The 19,475-nt window shown below is 55.8% G+C and overlaps 4 protein-coding genes and 2 long non-coding RNA genes across 9 annotated transcripts in view; 3 read left to right on the forward strand and 3 right to left on the reverse strand.

Moving 5' to 3' along the window:
* LOC130524982 (uncharacterized) overlaps positions 1-12,740 on the forward strand; it is a 22,345-nt gene extending 9,605 nt beyond the window's left edge. The window contains exons 2-3 of the long non-coding RNA XR_008950300.1: positions 12,382-12,505; positions 12,623-12,740. This is a non-coding gene — a long non-coding RNA (uncharacterized LOC130524982). The remainder of the gene's footprint in view (positions 1-12,381; positions 12,506-12,622) is intronic.
* On the reverse strand, positions 1,477-5,067 carry rbm15b (RNA binding motif protein 15B). Its single transcript, XM_057031596.1, is given in 4 exon segments — positions 1,477-3,184; positions 3,187-3,342; positions 3,345-4,046; positions 4,049-5,067. Coding segments are annotated over 4 exon segments (2,472 nt in total). The 5' UTR covers positions 4,701-5,067; the 3' UTR covers positions 1,477-2,222.
* On the reverse strand, positions 5,243-7,529 carry manf (mesencephalic astrocyte-derived neurotrophic factor). Of its 2 annotated transcripts, XR_008950298.1 has the most exons (5): positions 7,290-7,529; positions 6,515-6,642; positions 6,116-6,257; positions 5,655-5,993; positions 5,243-5,529 (listed from the first exon to the last, which is right to left on the reverse strand). XR_008950298.1 is itself a non-coding variant. In XM_057031599.1 (4 exons), exons 1-4 carry the CDS (start codon positions 7,375-7,377, stop codon positions 5,809-5,811), a joined length of 543 nt encoding a protein of 180 aa, XP_056887579.1. In that variant the 5' UTR covers positions 7,378-7,529; the 3' UTR covers positions 5,571-5,808. The 2 variants fall into 2 exon arrangements, 1 of the variants encoding a protein (XP_056887579.1); XM_057031599.1 differs by lacking the exon at positions 5,243-5,529 and having other exon boundaries at positions 5,571-5,993.
* oser1 (oxidative stress responsive serine-rich 1) lies at positions 7,941-10,601 on the forward strand. Of its 2 annotated transcripts, none has more exons than XM_057031598.1 (4): positions 7,941-8,977; positions 9,132-9,338; positions 9,455-9,565; positions 9,634-10,601. In XM_057031598.1, exons 2-4 carry the CDS (start codon positions 9,262-9,264, stop codon positions 10,427-10,429), a joined length of 984 nt encoding a protein of 327 aa, XP_056887578.1. In that variant the 5' UTR covers positions 7,941-8,977; positions 9,132-9,261; the 3' UTR covers positions 10,430-10,601. The 2 variants fall into 2 exon arrangements, with proteins under 2 accessions (XP_056887578.1, XP_056887577.1); XM_057031597.1 differs by having other exon boundaries at positions 7,948-8,977; positions 9,236-9,338.
* sdc4 (syndecan 4) lies at positions 11,737-16,842 on the reverse strand. 2 transcript variants are annotated; one of them, XM_057031602.1, is made up of 5 exons: positions 16,592-16,842; positions 13,798-13,966; positions 13,687-13,730; positions 13,427-13,613; positions 11,737-13,055 (listed from the first exon to the last, which is right to left on the reverse strand). In XM_057031602.1, exons 1-5 carry the CDS (start codon positions 16,643-16,645, stop codon positions 12,904-12,906), a joined length of 606 nt encoding a protein of 201 aa, XP_056887582.1. In that variant the 5' UTR covers positions 16,646-16,842; the 3' UTR covers positions 11,737-12,903. The 2 variants fall into 2 exon arrangements, with proteins under 2 accessions (XP_056887582.1, XP_056887580.1); XM_057031600.1 differs by having other exon boundaries at positions 13,798-13,969; positions 16,592-16,811.
* Positions 16,843-17,008: 166 nt separating this feature from the next.
* Positions 17,009-18,390, forward strand: LOC130524981 (uncharacterized). Its single transcript, XR_008950299.1, has 2 exons — positions 17,009-17,722; positions 18,133-18,390. It is a non-coding gene; the product is annotated as an uncharacterized LOC130524981 (long non-coding RNA).
* The last annotated feature ends 1,085 nt before the right edge of the window (positions 18,391-19,475 follow it).

Raw genomic sequence — 19,475 nt, forward strand, 5'->3', positions numbered from 1 at the left:
CTCTGACCCTACTAACCCTCTAACCCTACTAACCCTCTGACCCTGCTAACCCTCTGACCCTGCTAACCCTCTGACCCTGCTAACCCTACTAACCCTGCTAACCCTCTGACCCTGCTAACCCTACTACCCTCTGACTCTAACCCTCTAACCCTGCTAACCCTCTGACCCTGCTAACCTCTGACTCTAACCCTCTAACCCTACTAACCCTCTGACCCTAACCCTCTGACCCTACTAACCTCTGACTCTAACCCTCTAACCCTACTAACCCTCTGACCCTACTACCCTCTAACACTAACCCTCTGACCCAACCCTCTGACCCTACTAACCCTACTAACCCTCTAACTCTAACCCTCTAACCCTACTAACCCTAACCTACTAACCCTACTAACCCTACCCTAACAGACGGGTGACCCAGTGTTCATGGCTCCAGGTTCTCTGTCCGGATTCTTCATGATTTTCAGAACCTTCATGTGAATAAATTTCTGTGTTGTTTCAGTTCATATCAAACGTTTCGTTTCTCTTTATTTGACAAAACTGAAAAATTTAACCCAAAATTAACATGAATGAGTCTGGACAGAAAGTTCCAGTAGAAAGTGATGCTAACGCTAATGTGGGGTCAGAGGTCACGGCGAACCTTGCTCATGTAATACCACTCTGAACCTCTAGAGGGCAGCGGTGTTTCAATTGGGGGTTTAGAATTTTGCTTCCTAACCCTGTTTTTTTTTCTAACCTACAGGAGAACAACATTGTTGTTTATCTGGGCTGTCCCAGTGTCCCCAGTATAACCACGAGGACCGGCGTCCTGCAGATCTGACTCAACCTTCGTGGTTTCTGTTGGACCCAGGTGAGTCACCGGGCACAATGCGTAAGCCCCGCCCACACGCGGCCGAAACTGCTAGCGCTGGTTGCTATGGTAACAACACTGGGCACAGGTGACTCACCTGGGCACAGGTGACTCACCTGTGCCCAGGTGACTCACCTGCCTCTCTGTCTGTGACGCCAGTTTGGACTTTCCACCTGATTCCAGGTGGTTCCGTCTGTGGTGCTTCTGCTGCCCCCTGCTGGAGGAACACAGCTGCTGCCAATCAGTTGGAACTCTTCATTGTTTCTTCTCAGGGAGACCAGGACCAGGACCAGGACCAGGACCACTGGGGTCGTTGTCTTTCATAGAAAATCCTTTTAGAAGATTCTAAAGTCCTTATTTCACTTGTTGCTAATTTGAGCCGATTTCTTATATTTAGGAAAACAAACCCTGAAGTTTTGTTTCTTCTCAGATTTCTGGATTCTGAATTTTAAATTTCCTTCAGAACTCTGAAGTGAAAACACGTCTGAGTGACCGGTTCCAGTCCCGGAGGAGCCAGAACCTTCGGAACGCGGCCCAGCGGGGAGGAACCGCCGCAGACGCGTCCCGATCTGACGCTTTGATCTGGTCAAATGGGTGTTTCTGCTTGTGGAGTCAGAGACCAACCGGGTCGGTACCAGATGATGGATCATGTATTCAAAGGAAAATGTACAATATAAAACAGAACAGGCGGCGAACGCGGGCGCCCAACACGCCGCGGCGTTCCTTCCTTTTGCATGCAACAATAAAAACAACTTTCAAAGTAAGAGCAGAGTGACAGTCGATGGGAGGCGCAAGCCCCGCCCACAATGCGTAAGCCCCGCCCACAACACGCGGCCGAAACTGCTAGAGCTGGTTGCTATGGTAACAACACTGGATGAGAACAGTTTACTGAAACACATAAAATGTCGGTTACAGACCAAGAGCCCGGTCGTGGCCCCGCCCTCCGTCCCGGACGCCACCTCCGTCCTCAGCTTCAGTCTCAGTCCAGATGTGATGAGTGTTGCCTACAGGGGACACGTGCACGGGGACGCGTGCACGGGGACGCGTGCACGGGGACACGTGCACGGTGACGAGGACGGCTCGTGCGCTGGATTCACGCCACTGAAGTCACCGAGCACGCAGACGTGGTTTAGTGTTGGTGTACAAAAACGGGAGTGTGAACGTTTGCAGCCTTCCGGCGGCGCCGCTGTCACGGGAGCGGCGCCGCCACACGGCGAGCTCCTGCGACGGCGGCGCTGTCACGGGAGCGGCGCCGCCACACGGCGAGCTCCCGCGGCGGCGGCGCTGAGGTGATTTAAATAGTTTGATGAGTAAAAGATGAATAAAACAGGAAGTTAGTGTCGTCAGGGTAACAGAGGCGGCGGCGGCGCCTCAGTCATCAGTTAGTGTCGCTCACGATCACGATCACCATGTGCTCCTCCTCCAGATTACCCACAGTCCTCTTGGCCGCCTGCAGGTACTGCTGGGAAAACTCTCCGGGGGGGAAGGCGTACAGCATGGCGCCGGGCCCCCCCTCCTTAGCCGCGGGCAGGCTAACCACGCCGGCGGCCTCCTTGTTCCGCAGGTACGTGACCAGGTGTCGCAGCAGGCGGACCTGCAGGCCCGGGTCCTGGGGGGGGCCCTGCCGGTCCACGGGACCCTGGATCGCCAGCAGGATGGCGAAGTTGTCGGGCTTCCCGAGCTTGATGCGGCGCGAGACTTCGTCCAGGCGCGTCTGGTCCATGCGCAGCCGCTGGGCGATCTTCAGCTGGCTCGGCGGCTTCAGGCTGTCGCGCATGGCGGCGCTGAAGAAGGAGGCTCCGCCCTCCAGCAGGTACAGGTCCGTGGGGAAGCTGCTGTTCTTCAAGGCGAAGAAGCCGTGCCACATCCTGGAGAGCGACGACTGGGCGAAGTCGGCCAGCGTGCTGGGCGGGGAGGCGTGGCCGTCTGCGTGGGCGGCGGGAGAAGCCGCCTCGCCGCCGCGCTGGTTGTTCAGGTGCTCGCCGGACGGCCTCTTCGTGTGGTAGCGGCCCGAGGACGGCTCTTCTTCGTTGGTGGGAGGGTGGCGTCCTCCCGGCCCGCTGTCGGGGGAGTGGTCTCGGGGCTCTGTGGTGGAGTCGGGGGCTCGGACGCGTGCGCGGTCCGGACTGGCGTCGGGGGTGGCGGCGCCCCCGGGGCCTCGCGCCCTGGACCGCCCCCGCTCCTCCGTCAGGCGGTCTGCAGACGGGCTCCTGCTCCTCCGCCGGCTCCTCCTCTCCTCCCGCTCCTTCAGCCAGCGCTCCCTGCTCCTGCTGCGGCTCCGCCCCCCTCGGCTCCTCCCGAACGCCTCCACGCCCCCCGCCCTCCGCTCCGCCAGGCGGGGGGGCTGGCGGGGTACTCTCTGTCCAGCAGCACTCGCTCCCGCTCCCTCTGGGAGAGGAGGCCGTGTGGGGGGGGCGAGAGGCGCTCCCTGGCCCCCCGCACCTCCCGCTCCAGGCTCCGGTGGCCGTAGGCCTCGCTCAGGAGCTCGTAATGGGCGAGAGGAGCCACGGGGGCTGGTAGCCGGGGGGGAACGGCCGGGACGGGCTTTCCTCCACCTTGGCGAAGTCCACCCTGAGCCGGCGCTCGGGGCCCCCCAGGGGGAAGCCCCTCATCTGTGTGCAGGCGGCCTGGGCGGCATCCAGACTCTCGTACTGGATGTAGGCAAAACTGTCCCCCTTCACGTAGTCGATGTTCCGGATGCTCCCGAAGCGGTCGAACTCCCGAGCCAGGGCGGCCAGCGAGTTCCCGGGCCCCAGCCCCCCCACCCACAGGCGCGTGGTGGGGTTGGCTTTGCCGTAGCCGATCTTGATGGGGTTCCCCCCGATGAGCCGCCCCTGCATGGCCACCTTGGCCCGATGGGCCATGTCCAGGTTCTGGAACTTGACGAAGGCGTAGGCCCCCCCCTGGCCGCGCGCCGGCCGCTTGATCACCACGTCCTCGATGATGCCGTACTTATCGAAGCCCCGCCTCAGCTCCACCTCCGTCACGTTGCCGTCCAGGTTGCCTATGAACAGGTTGCTGGTCGCTCTCTGGTCGTCCTCCGGTTTCAGATCCTCCACCACCGGCATGGGGGGGAAGCCGTAGGGCCGGCCCCTCTCGTCCAGCATCCCATAGTAATCCAGCAGTCTCTCCCTCTCTCGGGTCAGACCCAGGGTCTCCAGGGCGTACTGCCGGGCTCGCAGGTCCCGGATGTTGCTGACCCCGGTCCGGGCGGGGACAGGGACCGCTGTCTGTAGGGGTAGGAGGCGTGCAGGGGCAGATACCCCACATCCGGGGGGGTGACGCTGCGCCTCCGCACGTACATCGGCTCGATTTTGAGCTGCCGGTCCCCCAGAACCAACCTGGACGACTTGGCGTGTCGCGCCTCTTTGGCGTCCTCGGGGTGGCGGAAGTTGACGTAGGCGATCCGACCCAGCTCCGGCGTGTGCGACAGCTTCACGCTGACGTCGCCGAACTTTTTAAACTCGTGGATCAGCGCGTCCTCCACGTCCTCGTCGGAGACCTGCGAGCCCAGGTTACTGATGAGCAGCGTCTTGTACTCCAGGGTCCCGGGCCTGGCGGCCGGCAGCTCCGCCGCCGCCGCCGCCGCGGTGCGCAGCGGGGGGCGGCCGAGCAGGCTGAGCTCGTGCCGGTGGTGCAGCTCCAGCGCGGCCGCGCGCTCCTCCCGGAGCCGCGGCTTCTCCCGCTCCCGGCTGCGGCTGCGCCGGTGGTATCCGCGGCTCTCGGCCAGCAGCAGCGCGAGCGGCGGCGGCTGCAGCTCCTCGCGACGGCCGCTCTCGCGCTCGCGCTCCCGCTCGCGGAGGCGTTTGGCGGCGGCCCTGGACGGACTGGGCTCCCTCCCGGCCTGCCGCTTCATTTTCACAGGAGGATGGAGCTCCAACTTTTCCGTGTCTGCAGCTGGAATCCGGCCCGAAGGGCGACGTCAGTGCGCGTTGGCGGAGCGGCGGCGGCGGCGGAGGCTTCGGGGGGGGAGACGCGGCCGCTGGGGCGGCGGGGGGGGCGCATCAATGTGGAGAGAAAAGCCCGAAGTGGTTTAAAAACATGTCGGCGTCCCCGCGTCTGCATCTACGCCGCCATCTTGGACAATAGGAATGTGAGCGTTCCTCCTCGGGGGGCGGGGCCTCCGATGACGCAGGTCGAGCCACGTCGTGACGTCACGCGCTTCACGTCGACGCCGGGAGTAACAGAAAGATTCATTTCGAATTTCTAAATGACGAATCAGGGAACGCCGAGTGCGTCCAACATCGGACGCAAACGCAGCTGAGGTTAGAAGAAGAGCGCCAGGACGCCTCTTCATCGAGCTCCTGCTGCCCGTTCCCGACGTTCCAGGACGGAAGAACTGATCCAGCCGGCAGAGGCGGGAACGTTCCCGTGTTTTCCAATGATGACAAACACACATTTGGGAATAATAACGGTTTAATCATGTAACAAGGAGCCCCAAACCCGCCTGGGCTTGAAAAGAACCCAGACATCCACGTTCAGAACCTCCATCAGGACCGGAACCACCCAAACAAGAACCAGCTGACCAAGGCCAGCGGCTCACGGGCCATCGAGGAGCTTCTGGGCCCCCCCCGTCCAAAAATAGAGGATTAATGCCACAGAAGAGTGTCCAGGAAGGTCTTCCCACCTTCATCTGTGTGTGTGTGTGTGTGTGTGTGTGTGTGTGTGTGTGTGTGTGTGTGCGTGTGTGTGTGTGCGTGTGTGTGTGTGTGCGTGTGTGTGTGTGTGTGTGTGTGTGTGGTGTGTGTGTGTGTGTGTGTGTGTGTGTGTGCGTGCGTGCGTGTGTGTGTGTGTGTGTGTGTCTCTCCAGCATCTGTCTCCTCGTGTCCGTCAGCAGGTTCTGGAGGGTTTTGGAGAACGAAGGCCGACTGGGTTTATGAAGGTGTGGAGGAGCCATCAGAGCTGCTGCCGCGCTCACGCTCGCGCACACGCTCGCGCTCGTGCACGTGCACCCCCCCGGCCCCTCACAGCTCTGTCCGTGCTCTGGCGGCCGCGGGGGCGTACTTGGGCATCAGCTCGGTGATTTTGCGAATGAAGTCGGACTTCTCGGCGCAGCCCTTGCAGGACTCGCCCCAGTCCTCCAGGACCTTCTTCAGGTCCTTCACCTTCAGCTTCTTCAGGTCCACCGTGGACAGGTCCAGCTGTTTGTCTGCACAGGACATCGGACACAGGAAATAGTGGCGTCAGTGGCGGCAACAGCGCGGCGCTTTTCCTTAACCTTTGAGCAAACGAGCCCAGCAGCAGTTGTGGGTTCGGACAAAGCTTCCTCACCGTATTTGAGCTCACAGATCTGGCTGTCCTTCTTCTTCAGCTTCTCACAGATCTTCTCCACAGGAACGTGGTGGCTCATGGGCTTGGACACCTCGTTGATCATCTTGGTGGCAGCGTCACTGGTGGCTCCGATGTAGTAACACTGACGGGGGACACAGAGACACACGTTGTCCTGAGGGACATGTGACCAGGATGGACCCGGAGGAACACAAGATGATCTCAACATGGGTATGAAGCAAACGCCTTTACAACAGAGCTGATTGAAACCAAGTGAGGCGTTATGGTCTCGTCCCGATGGTGACGGGACGGCGCCACACGTGGAATCGGCCTCAGCTCCAGGCTCCTCCCACGGCTGGACTACCTGCGCTGTGTGTGGCTGTTACCACGCAGGTGACTCACAAAGCGGTTTTCTTTGCCTTTAGCATCGTTGCAGCTTTTGCTCAGGGCCTTCTCGATGTCCACGTTGTTGAAGGCCACCTCGTTGTCCTTCAGCGAGTCATAAAACCTCCCCAGGAAGGCGATGCACACTGGACACAGAGACAGTGGTGGACAAACACACTTTTCCATCACCGTGGCAACACTCTGAGCATCAGGCGAGTCCTGATCTTTAGCAGCATCTTCATGGTGACCCTCCTCCCCCTTATAGCCAGTTTAAACATCCTTTGCTCGGGTTCTACCCCAACTTATACCAAACTCTCCAGCCATGACTTCTCTGTCCAGTTTCCCTTCACATCTGCTTTAAAAACGGACAGTTTTCTTCTCATATTCGCTCCTGCAGAGCTGCTAAAAACAGAAGATGCTGCAGACTTTAACCTCTATTTATGCCCAAACTATGATCTAATCTGAATATCAGCAGTTAACTTTAACTATCGACATGAGTGATGACCATGAATATGATGCAGTTGTGATTTTTAAAAGATTGTAATCTGCAGAACTAATCTGGTAAATCGGGCTCAATCATCATTTTGTGACACAATGAAGCAAAGCGGTTTTATGAATGACGGAAAAGAGTCCAAACAGGAATTAGAGCAGGTCTGGACTCATTCGTGGACATTTAATAGGCCCTAAAACGTTGTCCCTCGATGTTTTAGAGACGAAAGCAGGTTAAACAGAACTCGTCTGCTCCTTTTATGCTAGTTTGTGTGAAGCTAACCGGAACTAGCATCGCTCCTACCTTCGCACTCTCCTTCCTTCAAGGCTTCAGCGGAAGCAGGAAGAAGAACCAGCGCCAGAGCCACCGACAGCCCGCTTACACTCAACATTTCGGGAGGTTTTTGACCCGGTGGCCGGTTGCTGAGTCCGTGTTGTGGAGCACCGACAGCACAGACGCCGGTACAAGCTGCCGTTCCTGCTCGTGAGACCGCCCGGCCTACGTCACACGCCGCTGGCTCCCCATTGGTCGGCGGCACCAGTGCTTCCGGGTCTCCTCCACGCACTCTCTTCTGATTGGCTGGAGCTGCAACGTTCCGGGAACAACGACCAGTTGGCGCCGCGTGATTGGGCCACATCTGCCCCAATAAAGTCCAAATACTTGTTTGTGTTGAGCTCTTCTATATTTCTGCAGGTTTGGGCCGTTTCTACCCTGAGGAGAACCTTCCCTGAGGAGAACCTTCTCCCTCTGTTCCTGCTCGCGACCCTAAGGAGAACCTTCCCTGAGGAGAACCTTCCCTGAGGAGAACCTTCTCCCTCTGTTCCTGCTCGCGACCCTAAGGAGAACCTTCCCTGGGGAGAACCTTCTCCCTCTGTTCCTGCTTGCGACCCTAAGGAGAACCTTCCCTGAGGAGAACCTTCCCTGGGGAGAACCTTCTCCCTGGGGAGATTCTCCTGTTCCAGGAGAGAAGCTGCACGATCGGGGCAGAACCTAGAAATTTGTGCTAAATTGTAACATTCTCGTGTGATTGTTGCACTGAGCGTCGTCTGTGATGTCACAGACCGAGGGACCTGCCCCCCCACAGGGATCCCGTCACCGTGGGGGGGCAGGAGCGGCTGGAGGCTCATGAGGCCCCAAACCTCGACCAGTTATGTTGATTCTTTCATTTCTCTTCCCGACCCGACACCTCTCTGGGCTCGGAGCTGTAGAGGTCACATTGCAGCACGGTCTTACAAAGGTTCCTCTGGAAGTTCTCCAACGGTTCCACCTGTGAGTCCGACCCACTTTCACCGCTGGACCATCATTGTCCTGGGGAGGCTCGCAGAGCTCTGTGGTCTGTGGAGGTTCGCAACGCGCAGCTGTAGCTCTGGCGAGGGCACCTCGCCGCCTCTTCTTTGATCCTTGGAAGATCAAAGGCTGTCGGTCCTTTGATCGCTGTAATCAGCTGCACTTCTCTTCCCACCGCGAGGCGGTGCTGTTGCAGCCGCTGCTGGGGGCCAAACGCGTCTCTTCCAGGCGGAACCACCGCCACGCATCTGCACGCATCCGCACGCATCCGCACGCATCTGCACACATCTGCACGCATCTGCACGAGGCTCCTCACCACTGTCCAGCTGCGCAAACAGAAGCGAGGCTGACCTGAACGTTTCCCAAGCCCGGCAGCGGCGGTGACGTCAGGGACCCGCTGACGTCAGCAGCGCCGCGGGAGCTGCAGAGTCACCGTAAACAAGGGTTAGTTAGGGTTAGTGGGTTAGGGTTAGCCGCCGGGCTGCGTCTCCTCCGGTCCCCGCAGCAAGGACGCGTCGGCCCCGGACCCCAGTCAACCAGAACCGCCCCGTGAGGAGCGAACAGCGGACGAAGAGCCGTCTCTTCAAGCTAACGACAGCTAGCCTGTTTGGCGCTGCTGCTAGCTGTGGTCCAAAGCCCCGTTACGGTCCGGAAAGCCCCCGGATGCCCAGGGCGTCGGTGGTGCCGCCAGGATAACCAGAACCGTGAGTATCAGCCCAGATATTTACTAAGGCTCGGTTAGGGTTAGGGTTTTGTGTCCGCACCGTAGCTCGCTGGTTAGCAACAGAGCGGAAGTAGCGCGCTAAGGTTAGCATAGCCAGCATCTGTGGTCTGGACCGTCTCGAATGTCCCCATAAGCTTCCACCGAAGTTGCGCTTGGGGTCAGCACGTCCTGTTGTGAGGTCCGACCCGGGAAGGCGACGTTCCGGCTCCCAGAACCGTGTCCTGTGTGTCTCCCTCAGCTGGGCTGCTCCGGCCTCCGTCCACCATGGAGGCCGGACGGAGGTCTGGAGAGGAGGACACCCTGCAGTCGGCCTTCAAGAAGCTGCGCGTGGATGCTGAGAGGTGAGGCCGGTTCCGAGCTCTGGTTCCGAGCTCTGGTTCTGATCCGCTTCCGTCTGACCTTTGAGCCCTCGTGACCCGAGGACAGGTCAGCTAAACGTCTCCTCGTCTCCTTCCAGCGTTCCTGCGGCCGCCACCATGTCGGAGCCTCCCAGATCCGGATCACGTTCTGGCCTCGACATGAGCGGCGCCAAACCCAAACTGGGCTCCCTGAAGGACACCTGGCACAGGTGAGGGGACGGCGCCGTCTCACGGGACGGCCGATGGTTGCACGCTAACCTCCTGCCTCCCTCTTTAGCTGCTTAAGGAAAACATCCCGAGGAGCCTCCAGAACTCAGCGCCGCCGCAGGTCCAAGTCGCCCATCCTGCACCCGCCCAGGTTCACCTACTGCGGCGCCTCCACGCCGTCCCCGCTGGCGGCCTCCGGCGGCATCGTGAAGCAGCAGCGCCTCGCCGTGCCCGAGCCCGCAGAGCGCCGCCCAGTCGACCCGAGTGCGGCCCCGGCAGAACGCTCGTCTCCGAGCCGCACCCCCCCCCTGCTCTTTGGCTGTCGGGCCAAGCAGGAAGTGGCGGCTGCGGTCACCGCGTCCACGCGGCGGGACACAGGAAGCTCCAGAGAGGCTCCGCCCCTTGAGCAGAGCAGCCCTGAGAAACGTGCCTGCGTCAGGTCGGAGTCCAGGCTGGGGGGGGCCCCGGCGCCGGGCCCCGAGGCCACCGCAGACTTCCGGGCCCTGTCAGAGCTCGGCGGGCCGGCCGGAGCGCCCCGCCCCCCCTGCCGCTGCTCCCGCGCCCACAGCTCGGACTTCCAGGACCAGGATGGGCGGGGAGCGGCGTGCCGGTGCTGGGCCGGCGTGGAGGCTTATTCCTTCACGGGGCTCCGTGATGTCATTTCTGAGTGCGAGCGGAGCCTGGCGAGCCACGACGACGCCCCCAGAACTGCCGCCGCGGCGTCCGGCTCGTCGCCCCGCTCGTGCTCGGAGCAGGCGCGGGCGTACATCGATGACATCACCATCGAGGACCTTTCCGGCTACATGGAGTTCTACCTGTACATCCCCAAGAAGATGTCGCACATGGCGGAGATGATGTACACGTGACGGCCGCGGCGTCCCGCAGCACTGTGGGCGGGGCTTCTGGACGCCCGGGGGCGGGGCTCAGATGTTATTACAGGATTTTGCTGAGGAAATAATCGGCTGTTTATGTGATCGAGCGCCCAAACGTGCACGATCAGCCCAGAACGAGTCATTAAAACGCTCTGATGACCACAAACGCTCCACGTGACTTTTTCCTGTTTAGATCCAGAACGTTGTTGCTGCCAAACGTGCACGCGCAGGACCAGGCTGCGCACGTCAGGCATCAAGCTGGTTCTCCTCGGTGACCAGGAGGGGGCGCCGTGAGCGTGCGTGCGTGCGTGTGTGTAACAGGTCATTAAATGCTTGATGAGCTCAACAGTGAAATGAAAACATGAACAGACTGAAACACAGACGTGATTGTTGTCAGCCAGAGGAATGTGTGCACGTGCGTGTGCACATGCGTGTGCACGCACGTTCTTGTTCATGGTGCAGTCAGAGCCAGAAACCACATTTAGATATTTGTGTGTTGTGAGGACACTGAGTGTGGACCTCAAAGGTGTCTCTGAGGGTTCAGGTTAGAGTCCAGGTCAGGGGTCAGAGGTCAGGGGTCAGGTGTTCAGTCAGGGTAAAGAGTTGGCTTGTGTCCTCACAGAGATGGAAGTACACAGATGAGTGTGTGTACAGGAATGTGAGGGCTTGTGGAGACAAAAGGTGACGACAGATGAGGCACACGGAAACTGGTGGCGGCTAAAACATTAGCATGAGTGGACGCCGCAAGTCATGCTAACACATTAGCATGACTGGATGCCGCAAGTCATGCTAACACATTAGCATGACTGGACGCCGCAAGTCATGCTAACACATTAGCATGACTGGACGCAGCGAGACATGCTAACACATTAGCATGACCTAGCATCTGCACTGGTTTCCTCCTGCAGACTGAAGAGCATCAACAGTCCACAACCGCCCTGAAGCCCTCCCCCGCTGACCTTTGACCCCCGCTGACCTTTGACCCCTGAGGTTTTCCTAATACATCCTGACGAAGGTGCTTTTTCTGGGAAGTTCCACTGCAGGAACCTTCAGCAGGAACTGTTGGAGGAACCCTGAAGTTCTCATCAGCAGCCGAGCTCCACACCCTGGTCATGTGACCGCTGCCGTTGAGTGCTAGCAGTAGCAATGCTAACACGTGACATCAAGTTTACCCATCATGCAACAGTTGTGCCAGATTCTGAAATACAGATGGAATGAAAATGCCAGAACTTTCCAGGAAGTTTTAAGAGGAGATAAGCTGGTTTTACTGGGATGGAGGAGAACAAAGAGCAAAGGTCAAATATGTGCAGAAAAGTCTTTATTCCAATTTGAAAGGATCAAAGCCTGTGGACAGAAACGGCGGCGCTCCGTCCAGGCGTGAAACGTCTACACACATAAATACGGCGGCTACAAAGATCATAAAACTCTTACAAAATAGAAAAATCTGTCTCAAATCTACTGGATAGAAAATCACATTTACAACAGCGTCACCGTGGAAACGGCCGCTCACCATAAAACATCTGACACTTAAATTAACGTGTTAAAGGAGCCGAGGAGCTACAGGAACGTTAGCGGCAGGCGTTAGCATCAGCCCCCTTTAGGAGGTCACATGACCACAGCTGCAAACAAAACTAACTATTTGGCATTTAAATATTTGGTTCGTCACCTCGTACCGACCTGAGCCGACACACCTGCTCAGACCTAGCTTAGCATCAGGTTAGCTTAGCACCAGTAAAGGCCCAGTTTGGCCCACCAGCAGCACACGGAACCATTTCCTCATCGGACCTCGTTACACCCCAGAGAGGAGACCCGGTCAGGCCTATGCTAAGCTAACATGCTAATGGCAGCGTCACACTGATGAGAGAGTCTGTGCGAGTGTTTGTGTGTGAGAGAGTGTGTGTGTGACTCTGTGTGTGTGTGACTGTGTGTGTGTGTGAAGGTTAAAGGTTAAAATGTTTCAGCAGCATCTTTTCATCAGGATTCACAACAGAACAAAAATTCTTTTTACAAAAAATGGACACGATTCTCTTGGGGGGGGCATTAGTGTTGGGGGGGGAGGGGGGCATTAGTGTTGGGGGAGGAGGGGGAGGGGGGCATTAGTGTTGGGGGGGGAGGGGGAGGAGCATTAGTGTTGGGGGGGGATGGGGAGGAGCATTAGTGTTGGGGGAGGAGGGGGAGGAGCATTAGTGTTGGGGGGGGAGGGGGAGGAGCATTAGTGTTGAAGGAGGAGTTCTATGTGCTCCTCACAGAAATTGCCCCGCCTCCTGTAGGAGGGAGGAGCTGATCAACATCAGGTGGGCGGAGCCAGGAAAAGGCCGTCACTGATGCTTCCTGAATTTTCCAGTTTTACATCGAAGATTCACTTCAGTGAAAAAGGAGCAGCAGGAGGAGAAGGAGGAGCAACAGGAGGAGGTATGTGGCGAGGCACTGAGTGGAAGGGGAGGTGCCCGTTTGTGGAGGCGGAGCTTCTATGCGTAGATCTCTGTGGTGGCAGCTTTCTTGTAGATGGGCTTCTTCCCCAGGTCGTAGCTGCCTTCATCCTTCTTCTTCATCCGGTAGATGAGGAGGAGAATGAGGAGCACCGCTGACATCAGGCCAATCGCTGCTCCTGCTATCACAGCTGAGGAGGAGAGAGGAGGAGTCAGGGGAGGAGAGGAGGAGTCAGAGTCAGGAGAGGAGAGGAGGAGTCAGGAGAGGAGAGGAGGAGTCAGGAGAGGAGAGGAGGAGTCAGAGTCAGGAGAGGAGAGGAGGAGTCAGGAGAGGAGAGGAGGAGTCAGGAAGGGAGGAGTCAGGAGAGGAGGGGAGGAGTCAGGAGAGGAGGGGTCAGAGTCAGGAGAGGAGGGGTCAGAGTCAGGAGAGGAGGAGTCAGGAGAGGAGGAGTCAGGAAGGGAGGAGTCAGGAGAGGAGGGGTCAGAGTCAGGAGAGAGGAGTCAGGAGAGGAGAGGAGGGGTCAGACTCAGGAGAGGAGGGGTCAGAGAGAGCTCCACCCACCTGCCAGGAACTCAGTCTTGTTGAGGACGCTGTTGTCGCCAGCGTGTGACATCAGCACGTTGGACAGCTGCTGGTCGCCATGGTCACCCCTCAGCAGCGGGATCTCGTTACTGTTCCTGACGACGTCCAGCTGGTTGACGGTCGCTCGCGGCGCCTCATCGGGGATCCGGTTGTCGTCGACGTCGGGCTGCAGAAAAAGAGGCAGAGGTCATCAGAAAGGCCGGAGGACGGGATGTTCTGGTCCAGGAAGTGCTCCTCACCTTCGCCGAAGGGTTGATCTCTGCCCTGGTGGACACAGTTGTTGCTATGGAGACAGACATTGTGTCATTTTTAATGAGCTTTAATGAGCCAGAAGGCGTTCGGGTGCTCACCTCCGTCACCAGACCCGGAGAACTCGTCGTAATCGTAGACGTCATCATATGGCGAGTCGTCCTCGTCCGTGAAGCCAAAGTCGGAGCCCGAACCCTCCAGGTCGCGATGCGTCAACATGGCGGCCGTCTGCGTGGTCCTCAAGGGCATCCATGTTTCTGTCTCCCTCACCTGCTGGGAGAGGGCGGGGCTAAAGTCACTGTCCCACAGGCCACCTGACCCTGGAGGCCCCTGACGGGCTCCAACAGGATGAGTCAGCAAAACAAAGGTCAAACCGGTTTAATGGCCTTCAAAGATGCTGACTCAGATCAGACACAAGGCAGGAAGTCAGCGTGTCACCGTGGTGAAGGCCCCCCCCCTTCACAGGAAGTGATGATGGTGCACCCAGGTCACCGCCCAGGTCACCGCCCAGGTCACCGCCCAGGGCCATAAAACATGAAGAGAAGCTCACTGATCCCTCAGAGTGACGCCTGTATATTACACAAGTCGTCGTCACGGCAACGGCAGCACGACCTTAGCCCCCAACCTCACAACACCTGAAGGTGAAGATGTTCAGGGTTGGTTGAGACCACATCAGTTTTCTCTGGTTCTTTGACTTTAAATGTTGAAATTCTACATATTTTTCTCCTGAGCGTAAAACGATCAACAGTTGTGGATATAAAGCACGCCATCGTGACAGCTAGTTACAACACACCTTCATCAGTGAGGTCGCCATGGTGACGCCAACACTTCAGAAGGTCCACAGGAAAACCAACGGGACTGAACATTTCTGCACTAAATCTGGATTAAAGTTCCTTCAAAGGGAGGGTCCATTTTAATTGTCTCCACAGAGACTCCAGGACCCCACAGCTGCCCCCAGAACTGCCTGTCAGGCCCCCCGTCTTTAGCTCCGCCCCTTCCATGGACACTATACAAAGTCAGTCGGGTCCTCGCCAGTGAATTAATGACCAAAGGTGGGTGGGGGAGGGGCCACAGGCTGACCCTCTGCTGACACACACAACACACACACACACACACACACATCACCTCTGATTCTGCCCTGATTAGCTGTTGGTAATTTAAGATGATTAAATGATGGCCTGCAGCGTCAACACACACGTGCACGTGCACACTCACCGTGTGAGGGAGCTAACAGACACTGGGTGACATCAGCACAGGTTCTCACCCACACAGGTTCTATCCTGCCCCGCGTCTCTGAACCTGACGTCAGAACGCTCAGTCACATTCCATCACCGATGGACGGGTGGACGGGTGGACAGATGGAGGGTGGACAGATGGACGGGTGGACAGATGGACAGGGGGACAGATGGACCGATGGACAGATGGACGGGTGGACAGATGGACGGGTGGACAGATGGACGGGTGGACCGATGGACGGGTGGACAGATGGACCGATGGACAGATGGACGGGTGGACAGATGGACAGATGGACGGGTGGACAGATGGACAGGTGGACGGGTGGACAGATGGACGGGTGGACGGGTGGACTGATGGACAGATGGACGGGTGGACCGATGGACAGATGGACGGGTGGACAGATGGACGGGTGGACTGATGGACAGATGGACGGGTGGACTGATGGACAGATGGACGGGTGGACTGATGGACAGATGGACGGGTGGACAGATGGACGGGTGGACTGATGGACGGGTGGACAGATGGACGGGTGGACCGATGGACGGGTGGACTGATGGACGGGTGGACAGGTGTCCAGGAGGAGACAGGTCTGCCGGCCACTCACATGGACTCAACAGCCCAAATCCACTGAATAAAAAGCTGCATTCCAAAGATTCCTGTAGCTGAAAAGCTTCCCAGTGTTCCGACGGCCTTTTGTCAGGCAGCAGAACTTTGTTATTGATTAGCCGGGAACGCCGATCCCACATGCCAGAAATGACCTGGGGGGTGGACACAAGAAAGGGAGGATTGTCCCAGCTCAGAGGCCAAGTGTCCATCAAAGGAAAGAAGAAGAAAGGTCCTGCAGCCTTTGGAGGAAAAGAACACGGAGCCGGCTGAACTGGGAGAACTGGGAATCTGCACTGGGAAAGCCGTGGCCACCAAAGGCTCGGCTAAAAGAGCATCTCCTTTCAGATCCCTTCAAGTGTGCAAAATCCCCCAGAGGGCTGGTCAAGGTCAGGAAAGGTCACATTCCATCAAGGAAATCAAAAAGTTGAGGAAGACGAGGGGACGAAGGAGGGGCACCACACACACACACACACACCACACACACCATGTTATGAGCCACGCTGGGTGAACTGGGAGGGGGCGGGGCCGAACTGGCAGTAAAACACATCAGAAATATTCCGAAGTGGGAAAAGCTGAAACCTGAGCCGGAGCTGCAGGGTGGACCCTCTACAGAAGATGGTAAACTGGTTCCAGATCTGCTCAGGCTGGCACGTGACCCCAGGTGCCTTCACCTTCACTAAAGGCGGTGATGGGTGAGAACCGTCCGGGTCCACACCGGTCCACACTGAGGTTCTGTAGAGCTGAGCTGTTGTTGGCCTGTTTCACCAGTTCAGCTCCAGTAACTTTCCCATCAGGGCAGGAAAAGCGAGCTGCCAGGGCCCTCATGGGGCCCCACACGGGATAATAGCAGCAGATGCCAGTGCGTCCCGGAGGACACCCTCTGGACCGGAATCACACACTCAAGAATCGATTCTGAACCGATTTCTGCGACAGCTGAAATCAGGACACTTCAAAGTTTGAGCTGCTTCACACTTAAACATCTCCGGGAACGCTTCTGTTAAATCAGGAGCGGGTCGGGACCGGATCAGGACCGGATCAGGACCGGGGACTTACCGACTCGGACCAGACGGAGGCGGATAAAATCAACACGAGGTAAAAGTTCAACATGGTTCTCAGCGACCATCAACTTCTTCAAGCGGCGCGGAGTCAAATATCAACCAGGCGGGGACGGCGTGACTCGGGTCGGTCCAGTTATCATCCAGCGGGCCTGTTCCGGATCACCTTCACCGTGTCTCGGTCCTCTTCTGTCCCGGGATCTACTGCTCTTCTCTGCGGTTCGGTTCACTTCTCTGACCCAACTTACGGGACTCTTCGCCCATCCCTCCGCCAATCAGCGGCGAGCATTCACATGACGTCACGGAACGGCAGTTTCGGGTTACCCGGATGTTCGGGGGGTTCAACGTAAAATAAAAAGAAACTTTTGGAGATTAGTTTCAAAGTAAACTTATTTAATGTCAGGTTTTTTTTTTGTTTTTTTTTAAAAAAACACTTTCAGATTTAAATCAGTTTGTTTCAGATGTCGTATTTGTGTCATTTTTGGTAAAACAGGAATAACCTGTCATCTCACATTTACACCGGACATGAAGTATTTATCGTTCACACGGACGTGAAAAACATTTACTTTAAAGTGAGCCGACATTTTAAGCTTAACGATTGAAATCAGGGACAATTCTTTAGGTGGAAAATGTGAACGTTAATAAAAGTCTCTGCTACTCAGTGCAATTACAACCACTCTTAAAAGTACGTTTTATACAACAATGGTGTTATTTCCGTCGACAACCGCTGCTGTTTGTCTGGATAATCAGATGAGAAAAACTCATAAATGTGGATGTTTGGCGACCTTTTGGACTCGGTGGGCGTGGTTTGTGTTATCTGTAATGTGATTAAAGTTCCGAGATAAGCGGATTAAACATCGCGGTGGTAGAAGGGGAAGAGCGGTTTCTGGTTTTACGATTGAGAAATTCCCCGCGGCTTTTCTGGGGCGACGTCATTTCCCGGTGCAGCGTCGCTCTTCCTGTTAGTTCCCGCCCCTTTGTTTTTGTTCCGCCTGGAAACCACCCGGACATTCACTTTTCTTTTTGTTTTCTGTTCGTCACCTATAACGAACAACAACAATACTAATGGTTGTTGTTGTGGTGTTAGTGTTTGTTCTTCCGTGCAGTTAGAATACTCCTAATAATCTTGGTGAGTACCGACACACCTGAGCAGGTAAATCTATCTGATAGTGGTCATTTCCATGTGCGGGACACCTGGCGCCCCCTCAAAGCTTAAAACACAAAACGTTTCTTTGATTTGAAGGTGAGTATTGTGTTGTTGGAGTCCGATGACCTTCAGATTCAGGGGGTGGACTTTAGCTGTGACGGTTACCTGGAAACAGGCCGTTTCTCTGTATACAGATCAAATTTGGATGTTCAGAAAAGAATATGGCGCCAATGGTCGGAAGCGAACAGGAAGGCGGCCATTTTGATTCAGATGGTCAGCGGTGGCATTTCTAGGGACACCCCGATCCTGACTCCCAGTTTTTAATGATTCCTTTTATGACGAAATTAAACAAATACAGACAATCCAAAAGATGACTGGGGTATGAATTACAGAGACAATCTTCACCAAATAAAGGAAACAAAGAAACACTTTCTTGATTTAAACCGGAGGCGGAAGTCCCACTGAGAAGAACTGTCGCGAGCAGTTCCCTGGCCACGTGACCGGCTCTGTCTCTGCGCTGGGCTGAGAGCCGCGAGGGGCTCGAGCGCCCCCTGCTGTCGGAGCAACGACACGCCGGTTTCAGGCCTGTTAAACTAGATTTGTGTGTTAGAAATAATATTGTCCAATAAAAACAGACGTCATCTTCCGTTTGTTGGTTTTCTGTCTTGTTTGCTTTAAAATTCCTTAAAATTTTTCATAATTGAAATTATTATTGTCACGATTGCAGTGAGTCCTACGTTATTATCGTATTGTAATATGGAGCTTCCACGGGGGTCAAAGGTCAGAAGGCTAAGAAGAGGGGCCACAGAGGTCGAGCCTGCGTGTGCCTCTTCCTCCACCTCATCCTCTCCATCCCCTGTTTGTCTTCATCCTCCTCTTCATCACCAGATCATAAAATAAGAAATAATAATATTCAATTAAAATCCAATAATGTGATATAAAGACAGTGACCTGCAACAGGGGGCAGCATTTCACAAGATCATGTGATTTTTGAGGCTTCGTTGCTTTTGCAGTAGTGTAAATTTATCTCCTTTTTTATTATTAATGATTTGGCCTAAACATACTAAAAAGCTTAATTTTGTAGGTGCAAAGTTATGTACACATTCCACAGTGTAAAACCTGTCCTGGACTTCCTGTTGGACATGGACCAGAACACCTGCAGGACTCCTTCTTTTCTCGACTCGACCTTGCTACAGAATCCATCGGACATACTTTGTATTTCGGAGACGCTTATTAAGGAGTTTTTGTCTAAAGCTGCATCCCTGGGGGTGTGGCTAAATCTTACACAACCTTGATGAGATTTCCAGGTGTCACAGGAGAAGAACGCCAACAGATTTAGAGGCGAATATCGACAGATTTAGACACCACACACACACAAATAAATGTAATTTCAAAGATTTTGCAAACGATGCAGATTTTGTTATGTTATTTTTCACGTTATCAAACTGAAATAACCCTAACTCTAACCCAAAACCCCTAACCCTAACCCCTAACTCTAACTCTAACCTCTAACTCCAACTCTAACCCTAACCCCTAATCTAACTCTAACTCTAACTCTACCTAAACCCTAACCGAAACCCTAACACCTAACTCTAACTCTAACCCCTAACTCTAACTCTAACCCCTAACTCTAACTCGAACCCCTAACTCTAACCCTAACCCCTAACTCTAACCCCTAACTCTAACCCTAACCCCTAACTCTAACCCCTAACTCTAACCCCTAACTCTAACCCCT

Source organism: Takifugu flavidus, chromosome 4 (genome assembly GCF_003711565.1).
Source record: "Takifugu flavidus isolate HTHZ2018 chromosome 4, ASM371156v2, whole genome shotgun sequence".
NCBI classification, from domain to species: domain Eukaryota; kingdom Metazoa; phylum Chordata; class Actinopteri; order Tetraodontiformes; family Tetraodontidae; genus Takifugu; species Takifugu flavidus.

What these genes read in the sequence shown, in the direction of transcription:
- manf (XM_057031599.1), bottom strand. Translation starts at nt 7,377, where the DNA reads ATGTTGAGTGTAAGCGGGCTGTCGGTGGCTCTGGCGCTGGTTCTTCTT. An exon ending in GAAGGAAGGAGAGTGCGAAG is followed by an intron (nt 6,643 to 7,289) that starts GTAGGAGCGATG and finishes CTCTGTGTCCAG; the next exon opens with TGTGCATCGCCTTCCTGGGG. An exon ending in AAGGCAAAGAAAACCGCTTT is followed by an intron (nt 6,258 to 6,514) that starts GTGAGTCACCTG and finishes GTCCCCCGTCAG; the next exon opens with TGTTACTACATCGGAGCCAC.
- oser1 (XM_057031598.1), top strand. Translation starts at nt 9,262, where the DNA reads ATGGAGGCCGGACGGAGGTCTGGAGAGGAGGACACCCTGCAGTCGGCC. An exon ending in CTGCGCGTGGATGCTGAGAG is followed by an intron (nt 9,339 to 9,454) that starts GTGAGGCCGGTT and finishes GTCTCCTTCCAG; the next exon opens with CGTTCCTGCGGCCGCCACCA. An exon ending in CTGAAGGACACCTGGCACAG is followed by an intron (nt 9,566 to 9,633) that starts GTGAGGGGACGG and finishes CTCCCTCTTTAG; the next exon opens with CTGCTTAAGGAAAACATCCC.
- sdc4 (XM_057031600.1), bottom strand. Translation starts at nt 16,645, where the DNA reads ATGTTGAACTTTTACCTCGTGTTGATTTTATCCGCCTCCGTCTGGTCC. An exon ending in CCTCCGTCTGGTCCGAGTCG is followed by an intron (nt 13,970 to 16,591) that starts GTAAGTCCCCGG and finishes GCCCTCTCCCAG; the next exon opens with CAGGTGAGGGAGACAGAAAC. An exon ending in CAAGACTGAGTTCCTGGCAG is followed by an intron (nt 13,056 to 13,426) that starts GTGGGTGGAGCT and finishes TCTCCTCCTCAG; the next exon opens with CTGTGATAGCAGGAGCAGCG.